At 37.0% G+C, this 23,987-nt stretch overlaps 1 protein-coding gene across 1 annotated transcript in view; it reads left to right on the top strand.

Annotated features, from left to right (window-relative positions):
* Positions 1-23,987, top strand: part of CALCR (calcitonin receptor) — a 134,086-nt gene that overhangs the window by 84,896 nt on the left and 25,203 nt on the right. The window contains exons 5-8 of the mRNA XM_008571574.1: positions 292-402; positions 5,370-5,482; positions 7,493-7,584; positions 13,170-13,296. Coding sequence (XP_008569796.1) covers positions 292-402; positions 5,370-5,482; positions 7,493-7,584; positions 13,170-13,296 — 443 coding nt within the window. The remainder of the gene's footprint in view (positions 1-291; positions 403-5,369; positions 5,483-7,492; positions 7,585-13,169; positions 13,297-23,987) is intronic.

Raw genomic sequence — 23,987 nt, 5'->3', positions numbered from 1 at the left:
CAGAGTAAAATGTAATCTTTGGTGCTGCTTGCTTTTTGATAAGATCAACTTGGAACCACCTACAGAATAGGACTAGAACCCTGCCTGTTAGCCAATGAGATAATTTGGTCCCAGATATGCTAAGCCTTTTTGAAACTTTATTTTCAAAATAAATGACTTTGGCTCAATTAACATGTGGGCAATTGTGACTGAAGTAATGGGTTAATCTACACATAAAATTGTCTTGGGATCAATCTTCTCTTTTAGTTAAATCCACATGGCTTCAATATTAATTTCTTTCTAAATGGCCAGGTCCATATTGCAACCGTACCTGGGATGGATGGATGTGTTGGGATGACACACCGGCCGGAGTAATGACCTATCAGTTCTGCCCAGATTATTTTCCAGATTTTGATCCAACAGGTAGAGTATTTTCATTTTATATTTTTGCTATGAAGCTTTTAGAGTTTTCATAGTTCTGAAAAGAAAAGGAGGTATAATATGTATACACCTAATCATACTACACATTTTAGCATATCCTGAAGTTTCCTTAATCGAAACATTACTCAGTTGTACAAATACTGCAAGTTATCTTTATTTAAGTCATATTGCTGGCCAGTGTGCATATTGCTCTCTATATAATTGTGGTTTATAAAATTAGTTTTTCTAAAACTCTGTGAATATTTTTATTTAAATATGGGTTTGTTTGCTTTTTTTAATTTTCAATTGTCTCACATTGGGTGACTTATGCAAATACTTGCTCTAGAATTTGCATATGCTACTGGGCTGGTGTAACATGCACAATAGAAATTTCATATAACCTTGAAAATTATGTAAAACTGTTCTGTATAAGAACAAATAAATCAGAAAATAGTCATTCTACACACCAGATTTCTGTTCCAACAGCAGATTATTTAAAAATGCTCAGTAAGTAAGACTAGTATTGTAACAATTGTTCATACCAGTACTGAGCTTTGTGCCCAGCTTTACATGAGCAATTGACAAATGTGTGTTAAGTAAATGAGTAGCACCAAATCACTTTAGTTATAAAAGATCAGAGGAATGCTTTTCACTGAGTATCACTTTTTATTTTTCAAAATATTTTTGTACATATTATTGCATTTTATACTTACAGGATTTGACACAAAACTGCAAGTGAACCCAAGTCTACTGAGCCTAACCCTTTCTATATAAGCAAGTACAGCAGTTTAAAAATCATTTAAAAAATAATATTTCTCAGTCTCCATACAAACATGTGAAAGTTGAAGTACTTTTAAGGGAGGACACTTTATTCCTTCGGGCCTCAATCATGTCATACTGGCATGGTTAGAAGTTGGCCTGAAATGCTCAAGCAGGGTAAAGGTCTAGGAGTATGAGATTCAAAGTGAAGTGAGAAACTAGTGAGCCAAACCTATGTATCTTAGGATTGTCAGGTATCCAAACAGGTTGCAGGTCTAGAATTCAAGACATTCTGTGGTTAGTGCTCAGGAGCAATGCAGGAGCATGTAGGTTGTGTAACAGCCTCAACCGGAGACTAGGAGATGTAAAGGAGTGGAGAATGGGATTGGGTAGGTAATAGTGGTAAGTGAGTGATTCAAAAATTAACTGAGAAGCTGGGGAACTTTGAAAAAAAAAAACCCTGATGCCTGGTACCATCCCAGAGATACTGATTTAATTGGTTTGGAGTGCAGCCTGGTTATCAGGATTTTAAGTTCTGCGTGTGATTAAATATGCAGCCAAGATGAAACAGTAATAAACAATGAAGGTGGTCCAGATAAGAAAGTGGCCAGCACCAGAGAGGCTCACCCAAGTGCATAAGTAGCTGTGCCAGTGGGAGGCAGAGCACAGCACGAGATGTGTCTGATGCAGGGAAAGGAGGAAGGAGGCTCCAGAGGGGTGAGAGGTAGCAGTAGCCCAGCTCTAGGAACTGTGAGTGTCAGGACCAGAAGAGTTCTGTTTCATGAAACTGATAGAAAATCTGTCCCATAGAAACAAATCTGGGATTAAGATACTGAAAAGGGGTATAAATTTTAGTTATAAAGAAGGCCTAGATGCTAAATTTAAATGGGATCAGCTACAGACACAACACAAAAGTCCCTGTTAAAGAGTGAGATTTGCTCCCCAGAATAAAGTGAGCCTGAGCCTGCAGAGGATGTTTAAGTAGCTCTAGAATCTCAGAGCAGAGATAATGAATTTATCCCTGAGACAATATTTGGAAGATGCTTTTTGTGCTTCCTTCAAGGATAAGATCTCATTTGGCCCTGAAACCAAATTTCCACTCTGGAAAGACAGAGGTAATGGAAGTAGGATTACAGGGGGCTTCTTTTAAAACCAGTGCAGGCCAGCCACTTCTGGTAATTGACATTTTGATGAAAAAGTTGGTATATGAAGAAGGAAAAGGGCTTTTGCAGTGTCCCAACTCAGAGCTACATTCCTGTAAACTCTACCTAAATGCTATTTGGTGATAATCCTTCAGTCCTTTATTGACTCTTTGCAGTAAATAATGCTTCATTAATCTTGATTTGACAACTACATTAGAGGTAACTTGATTGGCACAAAGAGCTGTTCTGCAATTGAGGCTACTAGGCAAGTTCCAAAGGAGCAATGGACTTTTGCCAAAGTGGCTATAAATATTGACTAAAAAGCAAGGTTTTGATCAGCAAAACATGGATTTCCAAGCACAGATCCATCTTTTCAGCCTGGTTTTCAGATAGAACTGTCGCAGTTGGGGGATAATACACTTCACAAGAAAAGCATGTCTTAAAAATATCTATATTCAACAAACTGAAATTTGTTAGTGACACATAAAACACTTTAATGAAATGTCAGAGGTTTCATTTCAGAAAATGTGCTTGGTAAAAGACAGGTAGTGAAAGAGTGAACAGCATTGAAATTCAAGAGACTGAGAGTGTAAAGGAATATGCTAGAGTGTAATAAAGCAAAATTTAACAAGGAGACATTTGGTGCCCTGCACTTGAAGTCAGTCAATTGATATTAATGGCACAGAGCCAAGATGGTCAAAATATGGTTTAGGACAGTGATTCTCAGCTCTGACGCCCTTTGGAATTGGTGAACTTTTTAAAAACGCTGATGCCTGGCCGCTCTCCAAATCAATAGAAGTTGAATCTCCAGGCCTGAGAACCTGTAAAAACTTCCCCCACGTGAATATAGAATGAGGGAAGCATGCCGTACCCTTCATGGATCAGACCACACCTCAAGTATTTTAGAGAGAATTATCAATATCAAAGCACATGCACAGTCTCCAGGCTGTGAGGAGACAGTAAACGGGGTGGTATGAGTAACGGGGGATATTTGGTTTGGAAAGTGAAGACTCAGTAACCATAATTCTTTCTTCAAATATTGAAAAACCTGTCAGGTGAAGGAGGAAAAATTCTTTATTTGCAACAGGTACAACTATAAAATGCCTAGATCCAGACTTTAGTTAAAATGAAACAAAACAATAATATTTCCTACAGTCTTGTCCATGAGTGGAATGGACTTCTTCAGGAGGAAATCCCCTCCTTCTGCATCCAATGTACTTCCCATACATGGCGACATAACTTTGTTAAAACCAAATTATATTCATTTTTATTTTAAAAAACTACTTTCTAACAGTATAATAAAGATGAAATGTTACTATTACAAGCCACTTTTTTAAAATTGCAAGTAAGCTTAGAATGAATGGTCATCATCAACAAATAACATTAGCGAAGTTGACAGATTTTCAGTGTCAATTTTTCTGTGCTGATTAGTGCTAACCCTTTTTCAAACATTGTTAGTACCCAAAAGTGATGCTTGAAATAGTTTTTGTCCAATGGCTATCTCAGCAAATTCAGTTTTCAACTTTCTATTTAACATTGTAAAAAGATTTATGTAAAGCAACAATGTTTCCAACAGCTTGCTTGAAAATATATTTTACTTGAAAAAATGTGCTCTTTAAGATCCACTGTAAATAATTGTTGGAGCAGATATATAAATAAATCTACAATTTGTAGTTTAAATCTTGGTTTTAATTCTTGGAATTTCAGTCAATGAAAAATGATGAATTTCACCTAAAAACTGCCAAAAACAAAAGGATTTTTGTACAAACTCTTAGCATACAACTAACCCAAACTACTGATATTTCAGCCAATATTTTTAGCATGAGTTGCTTTCTTCACCTTTAAAGCAATGGCAGTGTCCAGTGATTACACTTCTTGTGTTAAAAAAAAAAAAAAAAGCCGTATATTAAAGGGTTATCAGTAGGTATGACAACATTTTGCCTTTGTCAGCACAAAGAAATGCTTCAAAAATATTTTCCCCAAGTAATTATCAAAGATCAAAATTTTATGAAGGTTCTAAATATACTGGTAAGATCTCTGCATATTATACCAATCTAGAATTGTTATTTGACCTCTGGAACAAAAAGAAAAAAAACACATTGTAGGGGTGCCTTGGAGAACTAGAGAATATTTGAGTAATTCAGTTAAAATTTGGCAAATACCTTCATTATAATGTTTACTTGTTCATTATTTCTATTTTATTTAATTCAGTATAATTGTTTCCTCTAATTGCTTAGCCAATTAAAAGGTTAGAATTTAAATACTACTTTGCAGCCACCAAAATTATCTCTAATTTTTCAAGTTGCTGGAATGGAACATAGATAAGCATGAACATTTATGGGATTTTACCTTCCAGAATCTCGGTACCAAATTAAAATATCATAGGCCCGTATTATGATAGCAAAGTGAGATTTTTTTTAAACAAGCCAGCTACATTTTAATTCCATTCAAGTACTATTTCAGTTGTTTGCTAACAATATGCTAGTTTTAAAATGTATTTAACCTGCTGGTGCTAATGTCTTGACAGATATTGTCTCTCTTTTCAGCTACGTTTTACTCATCCCTCTCCCCAGTGTATATTGTTTTGTTAAATTTGCAATTCACAACCTTATGGACTTTACCTAGAATCTCAGATATATACTCAATTGATAATCAAGAAAAATACAAGACAAAGAAAAGTTTCATTATTTATTTTTAACACAGAGCACTTAATAGAGGGTCTGGCACACACTAAGTTATCAAATGGTTTTTTTTAGTTATGACAGTTGTTATCACTGACTAGTATTTTAGTGAAATTTTCAGATTATGGCTTATCCCCAAGGGAACTTATTGTTTTTATCAAGTTTGGAACATTATTTTGTGCAGATACATGGACACTGCCAAAAATATAAAATTCAAGAACACCTGTGTAATACATGATTCATGGTAGTCTCTATTGACTCATATTTATATTCAAGTTCTTATAAAGTGATTAACACTTTGGAATGGCTTTTAAGATCTAATTTACTATTTTTTTCTTTCTTGGGATATTGAGACATTAACGTAATAACTCTTCTGTTTCATTAACAGAAAAGGTTACAAAATACTGTGATGAAAAAGGGGTTTGGTTTAAACATCCTGAGAACAATCGAACCTGGTCCAACTATACTATGTGTAACGCTTTCACGCCTGAGAAACTGAACGTAGGTTCTATTTCAGATTTCAGTATTGGTTAACAATGTCATTATTTGTACATGGAAATAGAGGCATAACTGTAAAATACCTGCTACCAAGAAGCCAACAGATTTTATGGAAAGAAATCAGATGATTACCTATAAGTTCTAAGGACTCTATGATGTGGCTTTAGAGAAAATGACACTTCACTCTCTGGTTGACACTCAGTGTCAGCAGGAGCTCCAAGAGCAAATGAGATCAGGCCATTTATACACAAGGAATAGTCCATAGAGCAGATGATGGGATTCCCTATGATGCCAGAGATTAGCAGCATTTCAAGGGACTCTCTAACATCTCTCTCCGCCTGGAAGAGTTCCAAAACTACAGATTTTTTCATTGGTCACAGCTAATGGTTGCCCCTCCCCCCAGCATTGGCCATGACCTTAGTTTTTTTATTTAGGAACCCCTAAAGTGGGGCTTCTCATCAGCCCATTGATTCAGGTATGGCTGTTTAGATTACTTGTAGTAGGAGTCCATTCACAATTTTTAGTACATGTATCTAACTGGCTGTTAAATATTTTGAATACCACTGCTGCTTAAAAACATTCATTGAAGCCAATGCAGGGGGAAAAAGCCAGATACTCTCTCTTCTTCAGATGCATCAGAAATCTGAGAAGATCACTAAGTTTACAACCAGCTTCCTCACCCTGCAGAGCTGGGAGAAACAGTTGGTTAACGTTTAGCTCTCCAGGGCATCTCTGAGCAATCCTGGGGTTGCAACACAAACCTACTATAGGCCTGTGTACTAATAATTGCTTAGTTAGAAGCTAAACACATATCAGTGTTTTTTTGTTTGTTGATTGGTTGGTTGGTTGCTGTTAAGAAGCTTTAGGAGTATAGAAAATTTTTCTTATATTAAAAACAACTCAAATAAACAAAAAAACAATACAAACAACAACAAAAACAAATAAGATGAATAGCATAAGACAGTTGACTAGAGGGACACCTTGTCACAGCACAAGCTGAGCATACCAAAGCCAGTTACCTCTTTACACAGTTTTCAGTCACTCCTGAGAATCAGATGCCTGTCTACACCCTAATGAAGAGCTGTTTTCTTAATGAAGTCTGATTAAAATGGCATGACACTGAGTAAGGAATTTCCTGAATGAGTGCTGATTATGATTTTACAGAAAAAAAAATTACAAACATGTTAACTGAATTGCTAAAAATACTGCAAGTCCAAATAAATAATTCTCATATTGCCATGTTTGGCCTTCTCACCTACCCTGGCCACATCTAACAAGGAAATAAAGAATTTTAAGAAGAAATACTACCCTCTAGGCACCTAACGTAATGATTAAAATTATTTCCACAAATATTTTGTACAAATATAGTAAAAATAATTGAAGATACCTACCTAGGATTTATTTTTTAAAAACAAAACTTCTAAGATGCAAAAATGGCATTTAAATTATGAGCTGCTGATTTAATCTTACACACTTAGGCAACCCTATTTCAAAAGAATATTTTTTTTAAAAAAAATGGGGGTACTCTTAAGGCAACTGAAAGAATATGAATGAAAGTTGGATAGATTTTTCTTAGAAATGAAGTATATGGAGATAAAAAAAAATTCTGACAGAGGATAGGATGGATACATTTCTCAATTAAATATAGTATTTTAGGTGGCAAAAGTACTCTAGATCCCAGAAGTTAAAACCTGTCTGGATCACTTACTGGGTTTAGGGATGATAATTTTAATATATTTAAAATTACTTCTGAAATATATTTTTGATTAAGATTTAATTTATCTCAAGGAACTTTACTCTTTAAAAATAGGTCAATTTATTTCCATAAAATGACATGGTAAAGATTAAAAATAATTTCATTTTCTGAAATATTTGTTATAATTTTAGCAGATTATTTTAAAGGAGAACATTTGTTGATTTATACTCATATTTAGAAATAGAAATTATTTTCTCTCTTTCATAATAATTGATTCATCTATTTGTTTTGTTTTGTTTTTTTTAATTTTTTTCCAGAATGCATATGTTCTGTACTATTTGGCTATTGTGGGTCACTCTTTGTCGATTTTCACCTTAGTGATTTCCCTGGGGATTTTCATGTTTTACAGGTAAGCACACTTACAGCATCTGCTTTTTATTTTCTTCTTTAAGTTTTTGGAATAAATAGTAAATTCTGCAAGAGGGGCTAGAAAGGGTCTTTTGCAAATCATAAGAAACATGCAATATTGGGAGCCATAAAGTAAAGGAAAAATGGGGCCGGCCCGGTGGCGCACTGCTACAGTGTGCCGCTTGGGAAGCGCGGCGGCACTCCTGCCGAGGGTTCGGATCCCACATACAGACCGGCCGCTCACTGTCTGAGCGAGGAGCAGGGGCAACACACCGAGGGTTGCGATCCCGTAGCCGGTCCCGGTCCGGTACGGGCACAACACTGAGGGTTGCGATCCATTGCCGGTCACGAAAAAAGACAAAAAAAAAAAAAAAAGTAAAGGAAAAATGAATTGAGTTAAAATATGCAGTTTTATCCTGTTGCTGAGGAGAACAGGATAGATTCATAGCATTTTCAAAGGCAAGATGCTTCCTTTCCAAAATAAGACAGTCCTGTGAGCTCATAAGTATGCTGTGGTGATAGGGTAAAATTCCATTCACCAGGACTAACGTTGCTATAGGTACAGAGAAGAGGATCCTCCATCTGCTATTACCCCCACTCTAATGTATGAAGGCTCTGGCTGCAAGTTCACATGTACCCTGAATAATTATGAGCTGTATCACAAGTGGATTTGACCAGAAGAGAAATGAAGTTGGTGAGGCCATGACAGTGGTTAGCTAGGGAAGGAAGATAGGTCCTGAGTCTGTCTTCTGGCTTTGACTTACTCAACCAGGATTAAGGAGAGTCTCTGGGGCCGGCCCGGTGGTGCACTGGAGAGTGCGCCGCTTGGGAGTGCGGCGGCGCTCCCGCCGAGGGTTCGGATCCCATGTGGAGACCGGTTCCCGCTCATTGGCTGAGCGTGGCGCGGGCACAACACTGAGGGTTGCGATCCCGTTGCCAGTCCCCAGTGCAGGCTCGACACTGAGGGTTGCAATCCCATTACCGGCCAGTAAAAAAGACAAAAAGGAAAAAAAAAAAAAAGGAGAGTCTCTGGAGGGAGATGGCCCACTATCCAGTGCCAGTTCTTTGCCCTTTCAAGCCTGGTACCGTTAACTTTAATTATCTTCTAAGACACTGTGAGGAATAAAATTCCATTAGCCTTTTATGAGAATTCTGACATCTACACTAATATGGATTTCCTTCCACTTCTTTTATACTGTCCTCTTCCTGTAATTTGGATATTTTATATTTTGTTTCCAAGACTGAGATTGACTAGGAAAAATCTTGATACTCTGTTCTCCATTGTGTGGATGGAGTTGAAACTAAGTGTGTATAAATATGCATATTTATATAAATATATTTTCTATGTATGGATAAATATGGAAACTCTCACTATAGACTTCCCCACAGGCAGAGGGACTGTTTGTTTTATTCATGCAGAAGATTCCTTTATTAGAGATTCCTATTGTTATCTGCTAATTTAGGTAATGGTCAACAAGCTCTAGAGTCAACATAGGAGAAGTCATCTGTGGAAATGGCCTGAAAATTGCCATTTAATAAGACCCCTCAGCTAAATCTCTAGAAGAATACAATTTGGAGACCCTTTAGCATAAGTAAGAATAAGAAATAAACAAGCACATGCAAGCCTAAGTCAAATGATGCTTGTCTTTTGGTTGTATGCATACACAATTATACCAAAAAGCAAAATAGGAGAAAACACACAGGGAACAACTGGAATACATCATAAAGTGTCTTGTCATCTTTAGGTAAGTGGAAAATAGGAGCTTTTCAGATAACTGTACATTTAAATCAGAAACTGTTACATATGCTTGCATCACAGCAAACCTTGGCGAAAATAAAGCATTCATAACATAGACCTAAACTGGCTTTCTAAAATATATTCACAAATGTAGGTTCAGAGTAAGCCACATGTGTATTCTTTATAGATGCCCCACATGTTAGAAACTGAAGTAAATTAGATAGAAATGAAATAGTACACTTAAAGTACCTGGATTAGTATCTGACATATAATAAGTGAAATATAAGTGTTTCATATCATTATAATTGTTACCACCATTATCATTATTATCAGTAGTAATAATAGTTGCAGTGGTATTGTACAAATGATGAAGAAAACTTCTTTTATAAGCTTAGACTACAAGTAATCCTCCACACTCAAAAGATGTAATATGTGATTAAATATACAGTGATTTATATATAGAATAATAGAATCTTAACTTGATTTTTGTTAAAATATTACCATGATAGTACTAAAGAGAATTAAAGCGAGGGGAGAATAATCACTTGTAAACACATCCTTAGACAACTATTTTTTTTCCTTGGTCCTATTTTAATCTTTGTCTACCTCTTAATCGAGATTCTGACTAAGCAACATAACAGAATAGTAATCTTTTAGCTGAATAGCAAATAAAACGTAAGTAAGCAGACAATGAGCTCTTTCTTTAAGTGGCTTAACAGGAGAAAAACTGATAAATGAAGGAACGAGACATGAGGTATTAATTACTAGATTAGAATAGAAGAGTTTTTTCAATTATAATGATCACAATACAGAAGATAACATGTAACATTATTAATCTTGGACTGGCTGTTCATTTTTCAGCTGTGCTTTGCCACAGTGAATAAATACATCATCATGGCCCTCATACAGCTTTGATGAAAAAGTCTGACACTAAAAGTCTATTTCTTAAAGTTTGTAAAAACATAACCAAAAGAAATTGAAAGAAATATCCCCCAAATATGTAATCATGTAATTAATAAGTGTGGACAGGACTTAAAGGTAAGAAATGTCAAGGGGATATTTCTTAGTTTCTTATTTCTCCAGTCACTTAAATAAGTGATGAGATGTGAGAGCCAAATTAGCAAAGAAAATAAGAATGTTCTTCCAGCTATCATTTCTATATTAAGCCATTGAAGATGAGTGTTTAAAAGTACAGCACATGGTCAAAGTGAAATATTTCTCAACTCTATTTGGTCCCAAAGCAAAGTGATTCTGGTCAAACCCTTGAGAGAGTGTGAGGGCAGCCACTGACTTTGTCCTCCTGTCTCTGAATTCCAAGAATCCACCAAACAGCAATTTAATCTAGGGAGAAAAAAAACAAGTCTTATTGGCTTATAATCTGAATGTAGTAGTGAGAAGACATAAACTGAAATAGCTTCTTCTCCAGAACAGACACAAGAGACAAATGAGATATAAAAAACATACATGTTAAGATGCCAAATATTTAAACCCAGAAGAAATCATGTAAGATTTTTATACTTGTTCTCAATCATATCCTAAGCATACCCAAACTAAAAATATCAAGGACATCTGTTTTCTTAAAATTAAAGTATGTTTCTGACTCTTCAAATTTTTTTTATATCTGGATTTCAGGAATATTAAAAGTGATTGTGAAAGTAGAAAGTAATTCTCATATATCATTGGACTTTATCTTTTAATGAGCAAAATTGTCTGGTTTTTTTTCGAACACTCAACATCATCCTCAAGATCTTTACTGTATATTACAATAGAAGTTTTTTTATAACTTATGCACTCAAACGGCATCATCTGTGTGAAACCTGAGCAAAATATAATTATCACCTCCTTGATTAATTCTATATTCCCAGGGTTGAGTTATTTTGCAAAATACAGTCAATTTCATAAAGATTACATGAAATCAAAGTGAGAAGTCATCCAGTTCCACTTCTGAGAGCTGATGCCCCATTCATAATCATCCCACTGAAATTTCATTCTAAAGCCCGCGGAACTCCTCAAATGTTCCCTACAGAGTCTATAAAAAGGAGCCATCTTGCAGGTGTCCACCTCAAACCAGCAGGCTAAAGAAGCCTGCAGAGAAATTTGTAGTTACTGTATAGGATGCTACCTGCCAATACATCGCTAAAAATCTTGGGATATTACTCAGAATGAGATCATTAAGCATGCTTCTAATCTTAATGTGATTTTATTCTGAGCATCCAGGGGAAGGTAAAAGGCAGGGCTACATAACCCTAGAACAAATAAGAATCATGATCCCTGTGCTACTGGAAAATTAATGTAGAAATGTATATAAAGTCTTTGTTATTTTCAAAGACGAAAATCAAACTTCTATGCCTTCCTCATCCTAGAGAATAAAAAGTTTCAGTGATTTAAATTATAAAAAAGAAAATACTAAAACCTTAAATGTACAAAAATTTTAATAACATTCACGATGACATAGACGTTATTTCTGGTCCACCAGTTAAAGACAGAAGACAGCCTCTTTAGAATATGATTTGGTTTAGGACCTTTACAGGAAAAAACACTTAGGAGCAGTAATATGGAGAGAGATTGAATATAAACATCCAACTAGTTCAGCAAGACCTCTCACTACTAGGTGTCAATAGAAAATGTCAACAAGAGAGCTAACATGAAGATACCCTTAGGGAAGACTGGTTTGGGAAAGTCACATAAGTAGACATTCATTTGAGTCTGGTTCTTGACCATTTTCAGCAAGTTTCAATAAATTCACCCATTCCATAAGTTCCTCCTACAATATTTCAATTTGCATTTTTCTGGAATAATCCTAAATACTTAAATGTCTCACTGTAGTCTCTCAAGAAAAGGATAATAGAACATTCACTATTATCCATTTCGACCAATGGATATCCATTGGTACTCTTGCTTTTGTGATTATTAAATAATTTAAATATGCATTACTCTTGCCTGAAAATTAATAAAAATAGATCTTGGAAGATCTATTGCATTATATTGCATTATATTGTCTACATTACATTATATAATATTACATTGGCCACATTGGCAAAAGAATAGGTAATCATGGAGGTCAAAAAAGGAGGCTTCCACGGTGACAACCAGAAGGAACACTGACTCCTGTACCATTTACTCAATATTCCCTATTATTTCATGTCACATCTACATATTGGATGGACAGGTGTCTTTATCTTGTGTCGTATTCACCATTTAGACATCTCTGCCTGCCTTCCTGTTCCTCAAGGGAAACCACTAAATAAACGGTATAAAAGATGGCCTCCTTTTTTCCAACCCACTGCTGACATGACAGGACACCAAAGATAACTGCTGGTCATACCATGGCATGCTGTTCACCCACAGAACAACAGAAATAGGGAAAGAAGCTTGCACATGTAATGGCTCAAGGACGTGGATTTCATCCGTTGTCACTGCAGCCTTGCTTCTGACTTAACGCTCTGTGACCCCTTGGCCACATCCTTTCTCCTGGTTACAACAACGAACGGAGCACTTTTCATTTGAAGCACACTCCAAACCCTCATGGTTTCTCTTCTAAGAGCACTTCTCTTAATTGATTCTACAATATTTGTTACAATTAATAGCTATTTTATCACTCACTATTTCAGTTATTGTATTAACTCCCCCTGGGATGAAAAAGTATGACTGGCAAACTGATTTTAAAGCTGTTTTAAAAATCAGGAAGAAAAGTAGTAAGGAGTCTTAAAGATGGGACCTGCCTCACTTATTTCTATATGTTCTCTCATCAGTTGCTAAGGAAATCATGAAAAATCTTACCAAAGCATTTTTTCCCAGTACTTCACGTTTCAGCACTGGTTAATGCTTTATGTCACTTTTTCTTCCAGGAACCTTAGCTGCCAACGGGTGACACTGCACAAGAACATGTTTCTTACCTACATTCTGAATTCTATGATTATTATCATCCACCTGGTTGAAGTTGTGCCCAATGGAGATCTTGTACGAAAGGACCCGGTGAGCACTGCACTGTTAGGTTTTTAATTTTATTTTAAAGGATACAGTACCTGTAAGCAGGGAATGCAGTGTTAGTATTTGACTTCAGCAGTGGTTTATATATGTAATCATATTTGCTTTTACAGTCAAGTTTTGAATTAAGTGAGGTATGTCATTTCTATGTAGTTTCTGAAAGTAATTGTTACATGCTATAGTAGAGGGCTGTGAATAATTAAATCACAAGCAAATAAGAATCATACAACAAACCATGAGTTTTCGTGAGTAATTGGTAATTTATTGACATCTATGGGAAACGTACTGAGGACATCATGTGAACGTAGATGATACTAGGTGCACTGGGGCAGTGCTTCCCAGTGACCCCAGTGTGCCATTAATTCCTTCAGTGTTCTGGTGCCAGGCTAGCTTTGGGCCAGTCACCTCAACTATGAGCAGCTATGCACTTACTCTGAGCCATATAAATACAGTCATGAGCTGTATAACAACATTTCAGTCAACAGCAGACCCCATACATGACGGTGGTCCCATGAGATTGTGATGGCTATACCATGTAGCCTAGGTATGTTGTAGCAGGCTATACCATCTAGGTTTGGGTGGGTACACACTGTGATGTTCACACAATGATGAAATTGCCTAATGACACATTATTCAGAAGGTATTCCCATGTTAAGCCATGCATGACTATATTACCATGTTCTGTGTATGCATGCTTTGAAAAAGGTTTGTATTGCGTAAGGGAAAGCAAAAGAATTTGGGGGCAACAGGACACACATCCATGAGACTCATGCCCACGTGCGCCATTGTAACAAGCAAATCTGGTGAGCGTCTTCCTTCTATTTGAGCATTACAGAAAGCATGAGAGCAGAAATCATTTAGCTCCATTACTGAGAACCATTCTGGATTTCCTCCACCAGAATTGTCCTGAGAGTTGTTCACAATAACTCAAATTTGTCTTCAGTCTTCTCTCTTTATCTCCAAGATAGTGTTTTCCACAGTGGTTCTCCAATCTGGACGCACTTCAGAATCAACTGGGTGAATTTCGTACATATTAGATAGCTACTGTCCATACGATGCTAGAGATTTCGTAGTTGTGAGGTGGAGCCGAGGGATAAATCCCTGGCCTGGCTCCTGTGCTGCCAAGTTTGGGAATCATTGGCCAAATGTGGATGAAGCAAATGAGCAGGCAGAGGAGAAGCAGCCTGAGACTTTGCCACTCCTTTGATATTGGTCCCTGGTGTTACAAACTAACAAAAAACAGACCTAAAAGGGATTTGGGGGTTATTGAATCCTGACTCCTCATTTTACAGATCAGAAACCTGATAATGATAAGGCAACATGATTTGCCCCAAATCGTACAACTGGCTGGAGGGGAAGCAAGTACTCAAATCCAGGTCTCCCTACTCTCCGTTTGTGTTCTGTCATTTACATCGCTGTGATGTCTCTAATTACAAGTCACAAGGGCTTAGCAACACCAAACTGGTTGAGTAGGTTCCCAGAACTACCAAATTGGTTTTTAAAAAATCAAATCAGTTTGGTACTGATACCAAATAACCACTTACTTTATAGAAATTCTTTTTTATTAACTCAGTGTTTAAATAACTTATGATCACAGCTCCTAATATTTAATTGTCATTTTGCCCTCAGTAAATATTTCTATCTCAAAAAATCTTCAGATGCCTCTCTGCCATCTCCTCTGCAAACCTGGCTTCCTTAATTTTAACAAAGCTTTTCTTCATCAATTAATGGCTTGCACTTTTTAATTGGATGATTCAAAACAGTTTAATAATGTATCTATTTATTAGATTGAGTATGAAATTGCCGATATTTGATCATTTTTGCTCTGCAAAATTGACAGACCCATGTTTTATCCTAGTACAAATGTGTAGACAATACACTGGGGGCAAGTAACAGCAGGGACTGTTCCCACCTGTGGGCCTCAACAGACAAGTGGCAGGAACGCTGTAGGAGACGGAAGACAGAAAAGCGGTGTGGTGAGAGCTGCCCCACAGAGACTTGGGACTGCTGTTCTCAGGACACAGCCAGGATGTGGCAACCCCATGAAAGGGGATGCGGAAATATATGCCTGTCATTCACTCTCTCTGATTTTTCAATCCCTGCTGATGGCTCCCATTAATTGAGCTGAACCAGAAGGCACAGGGCAGTGAAGTCCTCATGGAGGAGTACAGATCTGATTTTCTGGGCCCGGGGCAGTGGGAGCAGGATGGAAAGTGCATCTGGAAGCACAAACAGAAGCTACCCAGCAGGCAGTGAATGGCCGAGGGATATTTTCATTTTTGTTTCTCTGCTTAACTATGTTATGCAAGCATCTGTAGATAGCCTCATCTTTCAAAACTGGCATCTGACAGTTCTGCCAACCCAATGACAAAAATGCGTGAAATCTGCCCAGAGCATGCATCCTGCATGACAGTGGCATAGCATGGGAAAGCAGCTTAATTTGGCTTCTACTAGATCCACGGTGTTAATAATTTTTGCAGTATGAATATATCCAGAAAGACATTATGATCCATCTTTTAAAATCATGGCGTTTGTTATCAGAGACAAAGTCCTGTCTTAGTCATCTGCAGAATAATGCAATCACATAGGTTTACCATGATGAGTTTCCTTTTTTTAATGTCAACTGACTTAAATAAAATTTATGTCATTTAATTTAACCCTGACAAGGCCCCAGCAGAGGTAGATATTATTCTCATTTTTAAAGCTGGGGAAATTGAGGCTCAGTGAAGGCAAGTGTCCTCCTTACTGCAAATACTCAGAGGTGGGATTCAAATCCAGACCTATCTGACATGGAAGCCTGTCTCTCTTTTATATACATGATGCTCTTGCTTGTCTTTATTTCCTTAGGAGATGCATTCTTAAAGAAGTGGGCTCAGCCATTCCAAAGCGATGACTGTCTATAATTGGACATTAACACTGTAGTTAATAAGAGAAGCTGACTCCCACTGGGTTTAAAACAGATATAGAAACAACTAACTATGTATCTCTCAGCAAACAATAGTCAAATTTTGGGCTTTCCATTTCCTGTTAAGGGTGGAAACCCTGAGAAAGTTAGTGTCTGTGGGGAGTAGGCTAGGAAATGGCACTTCCATTACTGAATAATCAACCACACTGACCTGGGAGCAATGCTCAGTCCAATTATGAAGTATTGTAAATTCTTAAACTCTCTCCCATCTCCCTTTTGGGGGTCTCATTCCCATATCTCATGCACTCAGCCCGCTCCCCAGCTGTTAGTGTAAACGGGGCTTTTCATCCATCGTAAGATCTCGCTAAATTTATCTTCCTGAAATAATTTAAATTCAAGCTTTTTCTGAGTTCTCTGCTAATGTATAGGAGCTTTTTAACCTTATCCATCACATGACAATAACAAAAACTGCCCTGCTTACTTTCAAGGGGTTGTCCTGAAGTTCCAAAGAAGCACAAAGCTTTTTAAAATTCCCAAGGGCACACATAATACCGCAAGCGGTTGCTCATAAGGTTGCTGTTAACCCTTACCTCCTGGCTAACTCCCTAGGTCACTGTACTTGGCTTTAACGACAAAGTTGTTAACTCTATTAATTGCTCTTAATGGTCTCATTAGTTACCATTGCTGGATGTTTTCACTTTCATAGGATTTTTAGAGACAGACATGCCTAGGTGCTCTGCCAGTCACCACGCACAGACCACCTCCTAGCCACCACCAGATCTACCTTGCAGCTCCTCTATTGCCTAGTAACCTTAATAAAGCCTGTAAGCAGGTGTCTATTGACCTGGCTCTGCCACTGTGCAGCTGATTTCTTGGGAAAATGTGAGTGTAAGTTTCGGGGAGCCAGAGAAATTAACAGGAAGCTTTCTTCTAAGTATGGAGGAGTGAGGTTGATTCTCCCAAACACATTAGGCATTCTCAAAGTAAGTTTGAAAAAAGGAAAGAAGCTTATCTTTATCGCATGACTAGCACCTGGTTTTCCTAATCAATATATTTGTAACCTAACAGACTTGCTATTTTATCTATGCAAGAGCAAACTTCCTAGGGAAAAACTATAAAACAGTTGACAAAAAATATTTCATCCTATCAATTATTTATTAAGTACTCCAAAACTCAAATTCAGGCTGAACTGAATTTATACTATTTTGGAAAAATATCTTTTTATGATACCCCTGAATAATCCCTAGGAATGCTCCAAGCCTCACATGGAAATAGCTTCCTGTGTCTTGCAACCACACATTTGGGGTTCGGTCATACTTTTACTGTGCCCTCTTTCATGTTTCCAAATGTCTGTTTCTTCCATAAAACAAAATTTGGAAACATGTTCCTCTTATCAAATACTAATAAACAGTATAAGCTGAAACAAATTACTACAATGACAAAAATTAATTAATGTGTGTAAATTGTGAAAGAGCACTTCACCCAGAGAAAAGAAACTAGGTCATTTGTTTTTAGTACTTTATCTGTTTGAACATTGTCATTGTTTTCCAATGAGATTTTTGTTAAATCTCTATCTAACCCTTATATAGAAACAACATAGGGCTGCTCTCTCTAGGCAAGTAATATTAGTTCAAGAAAGTACAGAAAAGAACTCCTAAATAGACATATTTTATACAACATTTATCCTTGAAACTGCTTATTTACTGTCTCTGAGAAAGACACACGTGATGAAATTTGTATTCTATCTCACCTTGAAAATGCATATTGTCATAAATGTGTTCATAAAAGCACAATTTCTTGAGTATCTTTTCCCATCCAAAAGATTATTAAAGTGGATTGCAGTTGAAACTGTAAATTCAGGTGTAAAGAAAGAAGAAATGTTTCCTGTGTAATAGATTTGAATACAGAGGGAATAAACAAGAACTAGGAAATATTTAACAGCTGTTTTCAAGTGCCATCTTTCCTAGGAGTAAAGTTCTCCACTTATAGAGAGACAAAATAGCATCCAAAGGCTGAGAATCATGTCCTCAACATGACTGTCACAAGCAGAGTCATATATTTTAAATTATTTGTAATGAATTATTTGAAATATTTCATTTTTCTTGAAAAACTGACACTGCTGAAAACATTAGATTAAGGTTCTCCCTAGCCAGGAAAAATAAAGAAAATAAAGAAGAAGCAAAAAAAAAAAAAAAGAAGAAGAAGAAGAAGGAAGAGGAGAAAGGAGAGAGAGAAATAAAGGAAAAACAGCAAAAGAAATTTTTGGAAAAGGAAAATTATTGAGCATTGTCAATCTACAAATATTTATTGAAATTGCAACTAACGGGCCGGCCCGGTGGCGCACTGCTACAGTGCACCGCTTGGGAGCGCGGCGGCGCTCCCGCCGAGGGTTCGGATCCCACATACAGACCGGTTCCCGCTCACTGGCTGAGCGAGGTGCGGGCGTGACACCGAGGGTTGCGATCCCGTTGCCGGTCCCGGTCCGGTACGGGCGCAACACTGAGGGTTGCGATCCGTTGCCGGACACGAAAAAAGACAAAAAGGAAAAAAAAAAAAAAAAAGAAATTGCAACTAACATGAAAACCACAACCACAGTCATAAACATTTTAAAAAAGCATATCCATCTATCTGTGATTTAGGCATATGTTTCCTTTTAAAAAAATACATTATTTTTTGGAGAAAAACCAAATATCTTAAAGAAATTGAGTCAGAGGAAAAAGTCTTTCCACAAGAATAACTCTAGGTCCTCACCTCAGACCATTTACAAGAGTTAACTTAAAATGGATCAAAAATCTAAATATAAGAGCTAAAACTATAAATCTCTTAGGAGAAAACATAGGAATAAACCATAACCTCAGATCTGGCAATGGTGTCTTAGATAGGATACCCAAAACACAAGCAGAAGAAAAAATAAATTGGACTTCATCAAAATAAAAACTTTTGTGCATCAAAGAACACTATCAAAAAAGTGAAAAGACAACCCACAGAATAGGAGAAAATATTTGCAAATCATTTATCTGATAAGCCTAGTATCTAGAATACATAATGAACTCTTATAACTTAATAACAAAAGAACAAACAACCCTATTTAGAAATGGGCAAAGGACTTGAATAGACATTTTTCTAAAGAAAATATACAAATGATCAACAAGAACAGGAGAAGATATTCAACATTATTAGTCGTTAGGGAAATAAATATCAAAACCACAATGAGATACAACTTTGCTTCCACTAGAATGACTATAAGTATAATTTTTTTTTTCTTTTTTTTTTTTTTTGTCTTTTCCATGTCCGGCAATGGATCGCAACCCTCAGTGTTGCCCCCGTACCGGACCAGGGACCGGCAACGGGATTGCAACCATCGGTGTTGCTCCCGCGCCTCACTCAGCCAGCGAGCGGGAACCGGTCTGTATGTGGGATCCGAACCCTCGGGCGGGAGCGCCGCCGCGCTTCCCAAGCGGCGCACTTATCCAGTGCGCCACCGGGCCGGCCCATAAGTATAATTTTTTTAAAAAAACAGAAAATAACAATTATTAGAGAAGGTGTGGAGAAACCGACACCACAAACATTGCTGGTAAGAATGTAAAATGGTGCAGCTGTCATGTAAAACACTTTAGCAGTTCCTCAAAAAGTTAAATAGAGAATTACCATATAAACCAGCAATTCCTCTCCTAGGTATATACCTAGAATTGAAAACAGGGGTTCAAACTTGTATACAAATGTTCATAACAGCACTGTTCACAGTAGCCAAGAATTGGAAACAATTCAAATGTCCATCAATGGATGGATGGAGAAATAAAATGTGGTATATACATATACACACACACAATGGAATATTATTTGGCCATAAAAAGAAATGAAGAACTGATATGTGCTACAACATGGATTAACCTTGAAAACATTACGCTAAATGAAAGAATCTAGTCACAAAAACTGCTTATTATATTATTCTATTTATATGAGATGTCCTAATAGGCAAATTCAAAGAGACAGAAAGTAGATTAGGCTGGGAGGCAGAAAAGTAGAAGTGAGATAGCTAAAGAGCACAGGCTTTGTCTTTGTGGAGATAAAAATGTTCACTGTTCATTGACAGTGGTGATTGTTAAACACATTTGTGACTATATCCTTTAAATGGGTAAATTTTTTTTTCAATCTACAAATATTTATTGAAATTGCAACTAACATGAAAACCACAACCACAGTCATAAACGTTTTAAAAAAGCATATCCATCTATCTGTCATTTAGGCATATGTTTCCTTTTTAAAAAATACATTATTTTTAAGGACTTTCTTTCTAAAGCAAAGTAAAAGACAGAGTGTGGGTTATTTTGTTCGTTTTGACCCAATTCTCAGGTCACTGAATCAGTAGTTAAAGGAAAAAAGATTTTTCTTGCCAATGCCACGCAACACCGAGGGTTGCGATCCCATTGCCGGTCAGTAAAAAAGACAAAAAGAAAAAAAAAATACACTATTTTTAAGGACTTTCTTTCTAAAGCAAAGTAAAAGACAGAGTGTGGGTTATTTTGTTCATTTTGACCCAATTCTCAGGTCACTGAATCAGTAGTTAAAGGAAAAAAGATTTTCCTTGCCAATGCCCGTGGGAATACACTAATAAGAAAAAGTTATTTCTTGAAGAGGGGGGCTGCCTCATTTCAAATGTTGTCACACTACTTCTGCAAGATGTATTTTGTTGTTGACAGCAAAAAAAAAAATTTTTTTTTAAAAAGCAGTGTCCTCACTCTTCAGTGGAGAATCCCCATGGGTTTGTTGTCCCTTTCCCAACAAAGTAGTCAGCTTCTGTCCTTGAAAGTTTTGGGTTAGGAATATTCGCTCCTGCATGGCTAAGGGTGAGAAATTTACTTCTTCACATTCAAAAAAAAAAAGTTAAACTCAAAATAATTCGGGGTATAAATAAGGGCTGAATAGATCCTCAGTTTATTGAGTGATGTGAAAATTGCCCATTGTCATTTGTGTCATTTGAGCGTTTCATTTCCATAATATCTAAAATTTCATTTTCTTGTTCTATCCGCTCCTTCAATGATCTTCATGTAGAGAGTCAGGAGGCAGAATTAAAAGCATTGTTATTGCTTCATCAAAAGGAAGTTGGCAGGATACTTGTCATTTTCTAGAAAGAAATGTCTTACTGAACTTTTTATCTGGGTCTAACGGAGACAGTACAAGGAGATTAGTTTTAAGTGGGAACCTGAACACTTTGCACCTCAAAAGCCAAAACAATCAAATCCCATTTTCTATAGCCTCTTGTATAGGTAAAGTCAAATGAGTCCCAAGTTCTGAATGAATTTTTTCTAATCCTCATTTGTTCAGGACAATTGAGCCACCGGGGTATGTGAGGGCTTCATCCTAGGTAGGCACGGGAAGATCAACTTAGAATGGATGCTCAGCACTGGGGAACTAGAGATGATGAAGCCCAGGATGGAAACTGGACCCTTCCTGCCCAGCCCAAGGAGGCTGGTGCAAGGCAGAGCACAGAGATTTGAGGGAGGTAACAGAGATAGCAGAGTTTCCGAGATGAGAGGTCAGTGGCAGGTAAAACTAGATCGGAATTACCGATGTCAGTCACCTATGGGAAAAAATTAGGTTGGAAATGAAAGTTTATGATGGATTTCAGGGGCAATGCAGAAAGAATAATGCCAAGATGTGGTAATGGAGTGAGGTATCCTATCCTGGTCACTTATGCTATTTCACTTTACTTGCATGTCAAAACCGGTAAATGATGATCTTTTAACCAAAATCATATGGTGCATAAAAGTACTATAGAGGATTTTCTTATTCTTTTTTAAATGTATTACTTATAAAAATAGAGTATAACAGCTATTTACATAGTATTTACATTGTGTTAGGTATTATAATCTAGAGATGATTTAAAGTTTACAGGAGGATGTGCATAGGTTATATGCAAATATTATGCCTTTTTATATAAAGGACTTGAGCCTCTGCAGATTTTGGTATCTGGGGAGCATGGGGCCTTGGAGCCAATCCCCTGTGGATACCAAGAGACGACTGTATCTTTTTCTGCATGTTGCTGATCATGCAAAATAAATGGTCTCATTCTGTTCATATTCTTCTACAATTTGCTTGTTCTTCTCAACCCTCTCTTCATGCAATTCATCCATGAATCCTTTCCACTCTTTTTCCACTCCTTTTTACTGCTGTGTCAAACTTCAGTGTATGGAGTTGACTCCATGTCCATTCTTCTGTAGAGGAACATTGGGGTAGGGGGTCTTCTACAGAAGAAGACCCCTACTCCTTCATACAATCAATGGTTCTTGTGTACATCCATTAGCTCCTTTAATCCTCACAGCTGTATGACAGTATCTTATGATTGTCAGCCCCTTTCTTCAATGAGGAAACTGAGGCTCTGAAAGCTTAAGTTAATCTCTAAAGACACACAGGTGAGACTCAAAACTAGGTCTTGTCTCCTAGCCTCCTATTTTCAGCTCTTAAAAGTCACTCTCTTCCAAATTAAAGCATTTTCCCCACTTTATCCAAGGCAGAGGTCATGATCAAGCTATCTTTGTTTCCAAGATTAAAATTCATTAGCAAATAAAAACATGTGTGCACTTCAAAAAAATGTATTATTTATAGTGGGCCCCTTTCCCATACTGATTTGAGGGAGAATCTATTCCTAAAATAGATGTAGACACCAACCCAATCTCCAGTTTCTTTCATCTGGCCAATCTGGGTGGTACCTCTGAGCATGAAATCAATTACTAATGAATGGTACCTTGTGACATGGTTTACATAGCAGGTCTTCATCTCAACCTCTGCAGCTGGCTTCCCCTGCCTTGAGAAGTCTGTCGTGAATCTACTGCAGAACTTCTTACAGATTCATTTGCATTCTCAAAGAGCTTCTGGTTGAGATGCTAGAGGTTTTGTGCACTACCTGAGAGTATGTCCATTCAGTGCTAGACAGCTGTGGAGCAAAATTCGATTTAATATTTGCTGGGCTTCGGTGGGTTGCTCCACATACTACAGCATCGTTCTTGCTGAACTACAGGAACTCAAATCCTAGCGCTTCTACATCTTACAGATTAATCTGAAATCTTGAGCAAATTGCTTAACCTCACTGTGCCTCACTTTCCTAATGTACAAGATAGAGATAATAGCAGTACCTTCCACATAGAGTTGTTTGGAAGAAATGAGCCACACACCTAAAATCCAAAAAACAGAGTCTGGCACATAACAACTCTCAAATGTTAGCTGTTATTATTCATATGAGAGTTGTTAGCATTATCATTAGGCCTTTAGTAGTTTCTAACGGTGGCACCTAATTCATTTCTGTGTTACACAGCATGGGATGTATAGAAACTCAGAGCACTTGTACAACACTGCTTAAATCTAAAAGGGACCAAGTGTAAAAGTAGAATGCACGTACTCAGAGGTTTTTAAATCATGAGAAACCAAAGGGCTGTGGTCTGAAAATATAAAACTAAATCAATCAATGGCTTGAGAATCCCCAATGATGAGTGATGTCATACCCTCACTATACCATGTAAAGACCCCTGAGAGTAGGAAGTTGTTAACTTTTATTCCGCTGCCACATTTCTAACAAGCTTTCTTTCCTATCAGTTGTACTTGTGTGTGTCCTACTCTTCTGTTTGCTCTGGCTTTGTTTTCTTACCACTTCTCAAGTGCTTCCTTTAACCAATTTCCAGATCATCATCTGATGTATTTATCTCAGATGAGACTTTTTTTTTCTCCAGTGTTTGTTTGTCTTTTTTTTTTTTTTTTTTTTTTTTTTTTTTTTCCTAAA

Source organism: Galeopterus variegatus, unplaced genomic scaffold (genome assembly GCF_000696425.1).
Source record: "Galeopterus variegatus unplaced genomic scaffold, G_variegatus-3.0.2 Scaffold43, whole genome shotgun sequence".
In the NCBI taxonomy this organism is placed as follows: Eukaryota; Metazoa; Chordata; class Mammalia; order Dermoptera; family Cynocephalidae; genus Galeopterus; species Galeopterus variegatus.
The sequence above is the reverse complement of the archived record's forward strand: the minus strand, read 5'-3'. Positions and strand labels throughout refer to the sequence as shown.